This window comes from Macrobrachium nipponense, chromosome 44, assembly GCF_015104395.2.
Source record: "Macrobrachium nipponense isolate FS-2020 chromosome 44, ASM1510439v2, whole genome shotgun sequence".
NCBI classification, from domain to species: Eukaryota; Metazoa; Arthropoda; class Malacostraca; order Decapoda; family Palaemonidae; genus Macrobrachium; species Macrobrachium nipponense.
This window is the reverse complement of record NC_087221.1, coordinates 51,686,093-51,701,170: the sequence shown is the minus strand read 5'-3', so window position 1 is coordinate 51,701,170 and position 15,078 is coordinate 51,686,093. Positions and strand designations below refer to the sequence as shown.

At 39.4% G+C, this 15,078-nt stretch overlaps 1 protein-coding gene across 1 annotated transcript in view; it reads left to right on the top strand.

The window, feature by feature from the left end:
• The window catches only part of LOC135203895 (uncharacterized), a 6,860-nt gene extending 1,287 nt beyond the window's left edge, over nucleotides 1-5,573 (top strand). The window contains exons 1-5 of the mRNA XM_064233828.1: nucleotides 1-138; nucleotides 1,884-2,091; nucleotides 2,591-2,783; nucleotides 3,058-3,221; nucleotides 4,256-5,573. The exon at nucleotides 1-138 is cut by the window's left edge and continues 1,287 nt beyond it. Coding sequence (XP_064089898.1) covers nucleotides 1-138; nucleotides 1,884-2,091; nucleotides 2,591-2,783; nucleotides 3,058-3,221; nucleotides 4,256-4,552 — 1,000 coding nt within the window. The 3' untranslated portion in view covers nucleotides 4,553-5,573. The remainder of the gene's footprint in view (nucleotides 139-1,883; nucleotides 2,092-2,590; nucleotides 2,784-3,057; nucleotides 3,222-4,255) is intronic.
• Nucleotides 5,574-15,078: the final 9,505 nt, after the last annotated feature.

The following is a 15,078-nucleotide window of genomic DNA, read 5'->3' as shown; positions in this document are numbered from 1 at the left end:
TCCGTATTACCTTCCGGAATGTTACGCCTACGAAGGCCTGAGGGCGAGGTTCACCTGCAGCGACGACATCCACTCCTTCAGAAATTACTCCTACGACGACATTTTGGAATGCGCCTCTGATCTGTGGGAGGTCATCAGGTGGGACATTTTTTTTTTTTTTCTGCCTTTTACGCTCTGTCATTGCTTATGAATCAGCACCATTATTACCAGCGTTTCCTTTCATGTGATTGGCTTTCATTGTTATAATTGTTTTTGCTATGATTGGCTTTCATTATTATCGGTGTTTTTGCTATGATTGGCTTTCATTATTATCGGTGTTTTTGCTATGATTGTCTTTGATTAGTATCAGTGATTTTTGCTATGATTGGCTTTCGTTATTGTCAGCATTTTTGCTACGATTGGCTTTCATTATTATGAGTGTCTTGGCCATGATTGGCTTTCATTATTATCATTGTTTTTGCTATGATTGGCTTTCTTTGGGTCAGTTTTTGTTTTTGCTTACAATTGGCTTTCATTATTATCATTGTTTTTGCTATGATTGGCTTTGTTTTCGTTATTGGTTTCAGTTTTGGGGGTTTTGGTTTACGATTGGCTGTCATTATGACATTGTTTTTTTAGCTATGATGTTTGGCTTTCGTTATTGTTCAGTGTTTTTGGCTGATGTTTTGGCCTATGATTGGCTTTCATTTATTGTCATTGAGGTGTCTGCAATGATTGGCTTTCGTTATTGTCAGTGTTTTTGCTACGATTGGCTTTCATTATTATCATTGTTTTTGCTATGATTGGCTTTCGTTATTGTCAGTGTTTTTGCTATGATTGGCTTTCATTATTATCATTGTTTTTGCTATGATTGGCTTTCGTTATTGTCTGTGTTTTTGCTATGATTGGCTTATTAATTATGCGTGCTTTGCTTGTTGGCTTTGATTTTTAATTAAAAGTATCATTGTTTTTGCTATGATTGGCTTTCGTTATTGTCTGTGTTTTTGCTACGATTGGCTTTCATTATTATGAGTGTCTTTGCCATGATTGGCTTTCATTATTATAATTGTTTTTGCTATGATTGGCTTTCGTTATTATCAGTGTTTTTGCTACGATTGGCTTTCATTATTATCATTGTTTTTGCTATGATTGGCTTTCGTTATTATGAGTGTCTTAGCCATGATTGGCTTCCATTATTATAATTGTTTTTGCTATGATTGGCTTTCATTATTATGAGTGTCTGTGCTATGATTGGCTTCCATTATTATCATTGATTTTTTATGATTGGCTTTCGTTATTGTCAGTGTTTTTGCTATGACTGGCTTTCGTTATTGTCAGTGTTTTTGCTACGATTGGATTTCATTATTATCATTGTTTTTGCTATGATTGGCTTTCGTTATTGTCTCTTTTTGCTACGATTGGTATTCATTATTATGAGTGTCTTTGCCATGATTGGCTTTCCTTATTATCAGTGTTTTTGCTATGATTGGCTTTTGTTATTGTCAGTGAGTTTGCTACGATTGGCTTTCATTATTATGAGTGTCTTTGCCATGATTGGCTTTCATTATTATCATTGTTTTTGTTATGATTAGCTTTCGTTATTGTCAGTGGTTTTGCTACGATTGGCTTTCATTATTATAAGTGTCTTTGCCATGATTGGCTTTCATTATTATCATTGTTTTTGCTATGATTGGCTTTCAGTATTATCGGTCTTTGCTATGATTGGCTTTCATTATCAGTGTTGTTTCTATGATTGGTTTTCATTATAATCAATGTCTTTGCCAATAATGTTCTGTTATAATTATCAGTATTGTGTTATATACTGAAAATAATTAGGATGAGACAGAAAAACTTACTTTTATTAGATAACCCAATATTCAGAGTCGGTTTCCTCCCCTTTGCAGGAACAGAAGCATCCCCAACCCTTGGAAAACTCCTGGGTCTTCCTCATCTGTTCCTTCGCCTTCAGCACCGGACGCCCTGGCTGCATCACAGCGACCATCGGTGCACTTGGTCATGGCAGGAGATTCTCATATCAGAAATATCTTCGAAGTCTTCTTAAGGCGTATGGCGAATCCTCGGGTCAAGTACCGAACTGCTAGAATGGAAGAGGTAAGGATTCTCCATTGCAGGGAGAAATAATTCTAGGTTGGAGTCAGTGATGAAGTTGACAGATCTCGGTAACGTTCGCTGTTTTGGTCACATGCAAGAGCTGTTAAGATCTCAGGGCTCTCGTAAATCTTTAGGCTTTCAGGAATGTGTGTATATATATATGTATATATATGTATATATATATGTGTGTGTGTATGTATATATGTATATATATGTTTACAAAGTCACAGTAGCTGCACGTGACTTCATTATATAAGCGAATACCACAGTAGTACCAAGCGCTTTCGCCTTTACTCAGGCATTTTCGAGGCAAAAAAATATTAAAGGCAAAAGCAATTGGTATTAACTTCCTGCCATCATATATATATATATATATATATATATATATGATATATATATATATCTATATGTATATATATATATGTATATATATATACATATATATATATATATATATATATATATATATATATATATATATATATATATATAATTTCAGAATGACTGGAGGGACTCTGAGGACCTTTTTGCATCATGGAAGTGGAACACCCACGAATTCTTCCACGAGCTCCTTCATTTAGACGTTCCACTGAGGATCACCTTCTACTGGGATCCTTTCCTGGAAACGCTTCCCCAATTATTGTCCTCCTGGACGGCTGGAAATGACAGCAATCCAACCTATTTACTCATAGGTGAGAACAGTAATTCTCTTGTCTTCTGTTCCGTTTGTGTTTTACGAGCGCTTAATTTAGCCATTTAGCTGTGCTCGTTGTAATCGCTTCTTAAGTTAAATTATTACGTTTTTTACTATCTCCTGGTATGGCTAGTTACGATATACTGATTATAATGATTCCATATCTGATGCTGAGGATTTCTTCGGTCATTTTACAGCATTTTCTTATTCCCATTAGGTTGTTTCACATGCTCGGTGTTAAATCCAAAATCCTTAATGTTTTTTTTTTCTAGGTTCAACGCTGCATTACATGGAAAAAACCAAAACGATTTTCTTGACGAAAGGCCCTGAAGATGCCTCCAGGTCATTTGTCAATCACTTGAAGGTCATCTCTCCCCAGCTGGCGGCGTTTTCGAAGACCACACCGGTGGTCTTCAAGCTTCAGGATCATTTGCAGGTATTTTGAGGAATTCTGATCTTTCGGGTGATCTGGCGATTCAGTTCTGTAGCTTGCTTTGCACACCAATAGGATTTTAACTCTGTGGGTCCTAGTGCTTGGCTTTATGCCTAAATCATATATTCCAGAATAGGATTTTAGTCTTGTAGAGTATACGAACGACCGCATATTCTGAATCCAGAATAGAATTCTAGTCTTGTAAAGTAGAATACGGCCGCTTATTCTGAATCCAGAATAGGATTCTAGTCTTGTAAAGTACAATAAGGCCGCGTAATCTGAATCCAGAATAGGATTCTAGTCTTGTAAAGTATAATACGGCCGTGTATTCTGAATCCAGAATAGGATTTTAGTCTTGTAAAGTATGATACGGCCGTGTATTCTGAATCCAGAATAGATTTTGGTCTTGTAAAGTATAATACGGCCGCGTATTCCGAATCCAGAATAGGATTCTAGTCTCGTAGAGTATACTAACGGCTGGTATTCTGAATGATGGTATTGATCGTGATAATCTAAGACTACTTTGATAATACGAGAGGCCGCTTGTTTGAGGATGAGGACCTGTGATTTACGAGTTCTGCAGTTGAGTGAATATGCTGTTGACCTGGTCAATCACAGGTCAGCGCTTCTTCAAGTCCCTAAAGAGATTTATTTTTAGATTAACGAGGACCTTAGTGCGCCCTGAGATTAACGGCGACCCTCTTCCATTTCGCGGATAAAATACAGTAAATTAGGATTAGCAAGTTTTTAGTATTAGTTTTGTTATCTTATTTTTTCATTTTTTTACTTTATTTTGTATATTTTATCTTATTTTATTTTTTTGTTAGAGGCGTCCTTTTGACACCTTCAGCATCGACTTTTTCTGCTTTTTTTCGTAGAAGCATCCTACTAAAACCCCTTATCATATCTGCTTTTTCTCTTAGGAATTAGGAACATCCTTCTGATCTTTTTCTCGGAAACTCATCCACTAACACCACCGTTACTCTCTTCCCCTCCCCCCCACCCCGCTCCTCCTCCTCCTCCTCCTCCTTATTTAGAAACATCACAGAAACCAAATAGAAACCCGCCAAAACATCGATCGTTACAACAACATCGCCAGGGACGTGCTGCCGAAGAGCGCCTCCTCCTTCGTCGTGTGGAGCAGCACCGTCCCTCTGTCGGATCTCTACTTGGAGGTGTGCCGAAGGGAGGGCTCCGTCCTCCCTCACAATTTCGACTGGAGGTGTTACGATGAGAAGCACTTGGGATACATCGTGATAGATCAGTACCTCGACATGTATTTGAATGATATTTGCTGTTGTTTCAAAAGAGGAAGAAGGTACGCTGTGGAATAGTTAAGCAAAGGATGTCTGTTTTAAGGTAGGAAGGTGTATCATGTGATAATATGAGCAAAATCAGTCGAAATACAAGTAATGTAGTAGAAAGACTAAGACCCATTAAAAGCCTGGCCAGTCTGCTTAACCTAAGCATACTCCTCCTTTGAATAATGCTGCTTATTTTAAAAAGATGCTGTTTATATGTGGTGTATCTTGTCGAAATAACATGATGAAACTGAAATCATAACAGCTTAGATAGGTACCACGAAATTATGATTCGTGGCCAAATTAAAGTGAAAAGTAGTTTAATGTATGATTTGATAATAGTGTATATTAATTTGAAGAGTGAGACAGACTATCACACCAACATTATGTTACGCCACGAAGGAGATAATAATTCATTTTAGCATTTACTAAACCATCTTTCTCATGGTACTGTTTGTGCAGCCGGATTGCGAGTACTTTCTGAGTATGGAAGGTTAATATATATCATACCTCCTTGTATGTGTTAGATGGCCCTCTCTCAAGCTAGCTGCTTTGTCCGGCACGGTGTGAAGGGAACGGATGTATCGATCAAATTGTCAAGGATTTGTAAAGTGAAACAGTGCTTAAAAAAATATAGTATATGCGTGCGTTCTTGTCAAGTCACGCAAAAGTTTACTGGATAGAAATCTCTCTATAAGGTCTCGGATATTTCTGTATATATCATTAGAACCTCTGCTTAGGGCGTCATGTTTATAGGCAGTTTCCTTATTATTATTATTATTATTATTATTATTAAGTACCACTATTTAAGAGAATGGAAGAATAGCATAATTTAATTGAAATGTAAGAACCAGCTCGATAAACGTATAAATACAGAGATCGCTTCACTCCAGAATCAGGCCGGACATTAAAATAATTAGGCTTCACGAGTAATCGGATAGATAAGCACATGACATTTTGAATACCAATAATCAAATCTGAAAATATCATACGAATTAATCCTAATGCCTTATTGACATGTGTTGCCGAGACATGAAAATGATAATGTAAATTTTGTGTCTCCTGATGAAATAAATCTATGATAATGTCAAGAAAATGAACCGAGATTAATTTGATTTCAAACCTGTAGAAGTGTTTCCCTATCATTCAAATTCAAATTCAAATTCAAAAAAAATTTATTGACAAAGATACATCAAATGTTTCCCTTTCATGTGGTGTCTTCGTGTGGTTTTCTGAGGATAAAAAGGACAGGATTATTCCATTTCTTCAGAATGTGGTTCGCCGCACTGAATGAGTGAACGTATATTCTGGATTCCAGCTTTCGATCTTTGAGAAATACACTCTCGACGTGGTTCGGAAGCTACGTAAAGCCGTTGCTCCCGTTGCTGAATAACCACTGGTTTCGTGCAACGTAAAAACACCATACAAACAAACAAATAAAACAAGATTATGAAGTAATTATAAGCTTAAATATAAGGTTAAGAAGGCTTTGACTCGCTGAGCAGACATCCGCAGAACAGATTACCATGATGTGAAAAGCTAAAGACAGAACAAGCTTTACAGATGAAAGCTAAAGACAGAACCAGCTTTACAGATGAAAGCTAAAGTCATAACCAGCTTTAGAGATGAAAGCTAAAGTCATAACCAGCTTTAGCGATGAAAGCTAAAGACAGAACCAGCTTTAGCGATGAAAGCTAAAGACAGAACCAACTTTACAAATGAAAGCTAAAGACAGAACCAGCTTTACAGATGAAAGCTAAAGACAGAACAAGCTTTACAGATGAAAGCTAAAGTCATAACCAGCTTTACAGATGAAAGCTAAAGTCATAACCAGCTTTAGCGATGAAAGCTAAAGACAGAACCAGCTTTAGCGATGAAAGCTAAAGACAGAACCAACTTTACAAATGAAAGCTAAAGACAGAACCAGCTTTACAAATGAAAGCTAAAGACAGAACCAGCTTTACAAATGAAAGCTAAAGACAGAACCAACTTTAGCGATGAAAGCTAAAGACAGAACCAGCTTTAGCAATGAAAGCTAAAGATAGAACCGGCTTTACAGATGAAAGCTAAAGACAGAACCAGCTTTTCAGATGAAAGCTAAAGACAGAACCAGCTTTACAGATGAAAGCTAAAGACAGAACCCCCGTAGGGGAAATTAGTACAGTCAGTGCACGTCGCGGGGTACACTGTAAGCATTACTGAAGGTTCTTTTACGGCGTCCCTTCAGGCCCTACTTGCAACCATTTTCATTCCTTTTACTGTACCTCCATTCATATTATCTTTCTTCCATCTTGCTATCCACCCTCTCCCAACAATTACCTCATCATGTTACACCCTTCAGTCCTATCTACTCTCTATTTCCATTCCAGCGCTGAATGATCTCATAGGTCCCGTTGCTGAATAGCCACTGGTTCCATGCAACGTCAAAACACCATACAAACACACGGCATAAGTGAGCTGAATGTCCTCATCAATCATGGCGAGACGTTAAAATTACCAATCGAGCAAAGAGAGAGAGAGAGAGAGAGAGAGAGAGAGAGAGAGAGAGATAGAGAGAGAGAGAAGAGAGTACTGCCTGGCAAGTAGCAATAAATAAAGCCTTCAATTTGGAGAAAAGCGTGTAATCGGTCAAGTGGAGAAAATAAATTTATCCCAACCCGTTATTACTCATCGGTTCAGCCACCAGTATACCCAGGCCACTGTGGAGGAGGAGGAGGAGGTGGGTGTCGAACATTCCCGTCAAAATGTAATGGACTAACGACCTGTCACAGAATGTATGCATGGCATGGAAATGCTTTTGCACGACATCTCTGCCTTTTAAGTTTAAAAGCAAGTCTTGCGAAGGGTTTGTTGAAGCACTTTCCCGTAGGGGGTGGGTGTACGTTACTTGTGCCGTCTGTGCGTCTCATGCGATGTACTGTAGGCATTACTTAAGGTTCTTTGTAGCGTCCCTTCGGCCCCTAGCTGCAACCCCTTACTTCCCTTTTACTATACATCTATATTTATCATCTTTCTTCCATCTAACTGTTTCATAGGGCAGCTGCTTTGAGGTTTTCCTTCTTGTTGCACCTTTCAAACCATTTTTTTTTTCTCTCTCAGTTGCCCTTTCAGCGCTGAATGACTTCGTATGTCCCAGCGCTTGGGCCTTAGGCCGAAATTTTACTTTCCATTCCATTCATTTTGAGGCGTACGGCTGCCTTCATAGACGATTGCCATTGAGAAGTATAGCTATCGTTTAAGTATCTAAAATCGTATATATAAAGTCTACGGTCAATAAACTCCACGGTTAGGCGACGCGCACTTATTCCCGAGCTGTAACCAAGTACTGGACCGTCCCTGGAAAAGAGGGTCGCCATATCTTGAAAACCAAACATAGAATCTTCTTGAAAATAATCTCACCAAGTTTCCCACACTGAAAGTAACTAGAAAATAATCTCATTATGTTTCCCACATTCAAAGTAACTAGAAAATAATCTCATTATGTTTCCCACACTCAAAGTAACTTGAAAATAATCTCATTATGTTTCCCCCACAAAAAGTAGCAGCAAGACTCTTTTTAGAACTTAGCAAACCCAACCTAAACTAACCTAGGGACATGAAAAAAAAGGGGGGGCTGGTGCAAGACTATTATACATTCCAGGATTTTGCCTCCGAGTCAACATTCTCACCAACAGCAAACATACAACAGTATGAAGAATAAAGTCACTTTCGTCATCTCTTCTCTCCAGGACGGTATGCAACGTCCCTTATAGGGTGGGACCTTGTCTTCTCGTTCCTGTCTTATATTGTACCCATTGTAATGATCGATGTTTTGGGTTTTTTTTTTTCTGGACGTTTCTAAAGAAGGAGGAAGAGCGTAACGATGTTTTTGATAGTTGGATGTTCTTAACGCGAATGAAAAGGAAAAGATCCCCGTAGCGGGGGTAGTGCCGTCAGTGGACCTCATGTAGCGCACTGTAGGCATTACTTAAGGTTCTTTGCAGCGTGCCCTCGGCCCCTAGCTGCAACCACTTAAGTTCCTTTTACTGTACCTCCTTTCATATTCTCTTTCTTCATCTTACTTTCCACCTCCTAACACTTGATTCATAGTGCAACTGCTTTGAGGTCTTCCTCCTGTTACGCCTTTCAAACCTTTTACTGTCAATTTCCAGTTCAGTGCTGATTGGCCTAAATTCTATATTCAACTCAATTCGAAAATTGAAGTGAATACCACAGGAAAAATAATAGGCAGAAATTCGTGCCGAGCGCTTTCCTTCTGTATTAATTAAGACATTATCGTCGATGTCTCATTGAAGCAACGAGACATTGTCGACAGTATCTCATTGAAGGACGAAGAAAGCCCTCGGGACGAACTCCGCCTATTATTTTCCTGTGGCATTTTCGAAATGAGTTGAGTTGAATATAGAATTTAGGCCAAAGGCCACGCACTGGGACCTACGAGGTCATTCAGCACTGAACTGGAAATTGACAGTAAAAAGTTTGAAAGGTGTAACGGGAGGAAGACCTCGAAGCAGTTGTGCTATGAATCAAGTGGTATTCGCTTATATCATGAAGTCACGTGCATCTACTACTGTGATTTTATAAGCATATATATATATATATATATATCTATATATATAATATATATATATATATGTGTGTGTGTGTGTGTGTGTGTGTGTGTGTGTATCATTTCTCTTATATCCAGGTCCCCGTTGTAATCCATTTATGCAGGATTACATTATTATCTGCCAACATTTGAATAATTCAATCGGTCAGATAGACGCGTGTGGCACGTCCAAGGTATATTCTATATACCTTGGCCACGTCAACATGAAGTGACTGAGTCTACGGGCTGCTCTGTGAGCAGGTCAGTGTGCGTGTCCTAGTTTTTCTTGTCAAATGAATTAATCTAACTCAGATATCGAACATACATTTTTTGGCTGCCGCTATACAAAAAATACGAGAGAATAAAATTCGTTTTCATATAATTACGCATAGCGTGACGGCGAAGTTAAGGATAACGAATAAATTTTTAAAAAGCGCCATTGAGTTGGAAAATTGGTAGATTTTTTTTTTTTGGAAAGATTTTTAAATTGAAAAAACTTAATCAAAAGGGTTTTATGTGCGAAAGGCCACAGTCGCGGGTGCAACCTGTTGAAGGATGTCGTGTTTTTTTTTTTTTTTTTTTTTATAATGTCCTACCGATATGTTTCTTTCTTATTAACTCAGTCATGCAGCATGTAGAGGCACGTAATGGCAATGTAGGTCGAGACCCGTATATTTTTTCTCGCTTTTTCTTTCTTTATCGGATAGCCATTGAAGCTCAGTATAGATACGGCTGACAGATATACCATGGCTTGAAGGAGAGACCCTTTTCTTAGCCGTTGAAGCTCAGTAGAGATATGGCTGACAGATATACCATAGCTTGAAGGAGACCCTTGCGCCAGGTACGCTATTGAACCTTCTTATGTTTCTGTTTACGTTTTGTCTTGGCACCTTGGCAACGTCGTTTGACGGCTTCAGTGACGTCGAGTGAAGCGATAAGTGGTTGCTGTCAGGCGATAGGATTTATACCGTTGGGGAAGACAATAGTACCGGAGAGCATTACTATGTAGCTAAATCCACCTTTGCACGCAAGCAGCAAACTTGCACACACATGCACACACGTTTCCGCCCGTTTAGGCAATTTTACTTCATCCATGGGCGCCGTGTGTCACAGTGACGATAGCTGTCGACAAATACTTTCCCCCAAACAGAAGAAGAAGAAGGAAAGAGAAAGAGAGAGACAGAGAAATAGAGAGAGAGAGAGAGAGAGAGAGAGAGAGAGAGAGAGAGAGAGATAGCACTAAAGAAATTATTTTGGAATAGGACGAGAGAAACTCGGTGAAGTCGCCACCGATGCGAATTTGTCAGTCGATACCTTTTGCGTACATATTAAATTCCAGCGGCATGTTTGTCATATTCCGGCATTGCGGTGTATCGATGTTAGCTTATTTAAGTGTTTGGCTGATTTGTACGTCGTATAAATCAACTTATAAGTTATTTGTATCTTTGGGTTTTTTTTTTTTTTTTTTTTTTTTTTTTTTTTTTTTTTTTTTTGCTGTATTTTTCCATCGCATGTTTACGTTTTTTTTTTTTTTTTTTTTTTTTTTTTTTTTTTTTTTGCTCGTTCAGTACGCACTTGTTATAAATTTCAGTCAAGTGTACGAATGAAGTTTGCAAACCCAGCCATTATTATCGATGGCAGCATTGAATGATAAACAGGAGACCCAGTAACGCCACATAAAGGAAACCACTTACCGAATAATGTCACTCAAGCTCTGTAGTAGACCTTAATTGCAGAAATCATGACACCAAACAAAATATAAGGAAGAATCACGTCTCTGTGTCAGCTTTCTCCCTATTTCTCTTTACCTGAGCAGAAAGAGAGAGAGAGAGAGAGAGAGAGAGAACAAAAAAGAGAGAAAGAAATAAAGAGAAGTTCCAGCAATATTGAGAAGGAGCCCCGCCTCGAACCGGTCTGGGGTCTGGGGATAGGCAGGGAAAGTGTGTCAGTCTTATGTACTTTAAGCACAAGGTTGAAAATGCTCTGTCAGCTCGCGAGACTGTCAACAAGTTCCAATTCATGCTTTGTTCCTCTTCTTCTTCCTCTTCGTCTTCTTTCAGGAGGAATAGGACGGCGATCGACTTTCTCCTTCCCGAAACGTTTAAAAATCGTCCAGAATAGTGATGAGATAGTCTCCAATGTATGTGGAAGGCGTTTCCTTTTTGTCTAAAAGTGACGTGGATTCGTTTGTTTCTCATACGAGAGAAGACTGCGCGCGCTCGTAGGAACTTCCTTTTACAATGCACTTATCACTGTAATTATAACAGTTCCTTTAAGCTGAATCTCTTCCATCAGGAAGTTTCAGTTCTCGAGTTGAATCTCTTCCTTTACGAAGATTCAGTTCTCGAGTTGAATTCTTTCCTTTACAAGATCAGTTCTTCGCGTGAAACCTTCCCTTTACGAAGATTCAGTTCTCGAGTTGAATCTCTTCCTTTACGAAGATTCAGTTCTCGAGTTGAATCTCTTCCTTTACGAAGATTCAGTTCTCGAGTTGAATCTCTTCCATTACGAAGTTTCAGTTCTCGAGTTGAATCTCTTCCTTTATGAAGATTCATTTCTCTCATATTTCATCTTCCTGCTTCCGCTGACGAATCTCGTGGGTCATTAATGGCTCTCCCAGCGCCACATTTGTCCGCGGTCCGAGTTTGACGCACCTGGCAGTACCTAGACCCAATCGGTCTAGAGAAAGGAGGTGGCGAAGCCTCTACTTTCGGCTTCGTCCGGATGAAGGGTATGTGGGAGCGGTGGGGGAGGGGGCCGGGTATTGTGGGTGGGAGCAGAGGTGACATGGCTGGATTGCAGTGACGGAAGGAGGACTCAAACAAGGCGCGCATATTAAAGAAGACAGGCAGTTAGGGAAGTGTGACAGATATGCATATACTAGACTAGAGAGAGAGAGCTCCCCGGGGAGGTGGCGGTCAGGAGTGACAGGTGTTTGGGAAAGGGGAGGGGAGGGGAGAGGAGTGTTAACAAAGTTTTCTCTTTTTCTCAACATCATTTTGTACCTAACAATTATCCACCCGGCTTTTTTCTCATGTCACAGACGTCAATATTGTGTTTCGTCGAGGCTTATAGTGGATTTTGTAAGCTGTCGTCTTTTCGTTTCTATATTCTGGTAGGAAAATAAATGCTTTGGGCTATATATATATATATATATATATATATATATATATATATATATATATATATATATATCCGTCCTTTTTCATATGCATTATGTCGACACCCGCACCTGTTCGTACCTGAGAGATCAGTCGTCTCTGTGTGTCACCCTCTGCACCTAGACGTCGTGACTACTTCGTTCAGTCACTTCATCCACGTCGCCTATCCTCGCTTTCTCTTCCTCCCCATTCTCCTTAAAATACTGATTTATAAACACTCCTACCATCCTGTCGCCTCCTTGCTCTTCGTACTATGAAAACGACCTGAAAACACGGGCACGTTTGCCACAGAAACTCTTGTGATGTAGATTGTGTGTGTGTCTGTGTTTGTGTGTGTGTGTGTGTGTGTGTGTGGTGTGGAGATGAGAGAGAGAAGAGATGAGAAACACAGCCACTTTTACCACAGAAACGCTTGTGTAGATTGTGTCTGTGTTTGTGAGAGAGAGAGAGAGAGAGAGAGAGAGAGAATTACGGGTAAATCTACTCCCCAGGAATGAAAAGTGATGACAATGAGAGAAAGTAGGGCTGGGGAATAAAAGTCAGTGAAAACCCTGATCAAAGGGACAAGAAACAAGTCACATGCCCCCCACCCCCCCCCCCCCCCCCCCACTTCGGTGTATACTGTGCCTGCTGTTTTTCCAGTAGCTGCCAGTTTTTAGCTACTCTCTCGCTCTCTCTGTTTACTAGCATTGAATTATTATATATTGCATTAAGGCAAACTATAACGTATCTCAGCGGCACATAACATTTGCCACATTGATGAAGCTAGCCTCCATCCACTATAGACACACCATTTTCATGTACACTATGATTTCTCATGAAATTTCTGCCTATCTGATATCGGGACGGCTTGTATTCATTCACAATTAATTCATTCTGTGTGGATTCACTCCCCATCCACTGTCAAGAGAGGTTTATGCGTATACATATAAGGACAGGGAATGAATCGCCTTCCTGACCAAACGGTACGAGACACCGTGACACCTCGACAGAACTGATAATTGTCTTTTTTTTTTTTTGACGTTGCTTGGAACCAGTGGTTATTCAGCAACGGGACCAACGGCTTTGCGTGACTTCCGAACCACGTCGAGAGTGATGAGCTTCTATCACCAGAAATACACATATCTCACCCCTCATTGGAATGCCCGAGAATCGAACTCCCAGCCACCAAGGTGGCACGCCAACACCATACCGACTACACCACTGAGGCGCTGGTAAATGATGACGCTCACGAGGAGAGTAGCATACACGACTTCTTCCTGGGTCACAGAGTCGTTGTAAAGATATATTTCCCTTTTTTAAAAAAGAAAAAAGAAAAAAAATGACTCATCTAAGTTTCGGGAGAAATCGTTGCCACTCTTTCTTCTTCTTCTTCAATGACACTTTAGGGTGAATGGAAGCAGTAACGGTTTCGTTTGGTTTCGTTCTAAGCGTCACGTCTTTTGACGAAACTGATTTGCACTTGTAGGTCATAGAAACGCAAGAGTAAATAGGAAACCCGTTTCGTCTTTTACTTGTTGTAGTTTTTCTGCTTTTTTTTATTTGGTTATTTTTAGTGTAAGCATGACAAACTGTTTTATAGGTATTTTGAGTGTCTGTTACGATACTATGAAGTTTATATATATAAATATATATATATATAATATATATATATATATATGACTTATGAATATGTATGAAGAAAGCTGACCAGTACACTCACTGCTTACGTAATGAATAACGGTTGTATTGTCATTTTGACAATACAGTTCCTTATAAACATTGTCAGTAAATGCATCGAAGTAATACTTCAACTGTCAATTGCACGAACAAAAAATCTGGGATGTGCATTGATGATTTTCGAAATGATGTGAGTCATTGTTCCTTGAAATGCAGGCGCAACATTGAACCACAAGAAATGAGAGAGAGAGAGAGAGAGAGAGAGAGAGAGAGATTCTTTTAGATTTCTTATTCGTGATCACGATATTAATCTCTAGCACTGTTATCCAGTTAATTCATCGGCAAGTTGTATATGATATTTATTGATTCTAATCATCCGTTGCATTCAGGTCTTCCTAGACTTAGACTGTGTAATACCACCCACGACTTAGTACTATGTAACATGCAGCTAATTCTAAGTCATGCCTTTTTTTCTATGAAGTTCAATATCACACAGTTTTTAGAAGGTTCATTCCAGTTACGACCAAACTGTGGAATGATGTTAATCCCGTAGTTGATTCTTTGTAACTTCAAATTTCAAATTCAGTGCTTTTCTTCCGTTGAGCCGTCGGACATGAATTTCATTTCATAGTTTATTTGTGACTTGCTTTATTTATATTATTTTTTGGTTGAAGCTGCTGTCACCTTAAGAAGAAATAAATGAAGGAGCGTGGCAACAATTATTCCTTCAAAATATAAGCGTGAAGACATGAAGTTAGAGGGAAATTGGAGACGAGTTGTCTTAAAGTAGTCGACGATCTCATCGTCATCGAGATGTGATAACGATGGACAAGTTATAAAGTGAAAATGATGTTGGTCGCAACGAGAAACTCTGCGCCAACCCACTCCGCCTCCTGCTCTTTCTGTTTGTAGTACCATGGTCTAGGCAGAGCCGTATGTATAATCTCTATATACGGCTCTGGGTCTAGATATACATGGTTCATACTTCTCTGGCGCCTGTCTTCTTCATTAAGCGCTCCTCGTTTGGTTCCTCCTTTCGTCATTGCAGTCCAATCCAGTCTTCTCCTTCTCCTCTTCCTCCCCACTCACCCTTCCCCCTCATCCTCCATCCTGTCGTATCTGGAGGATGATGAGGTTCTGTCGCTTTCTTC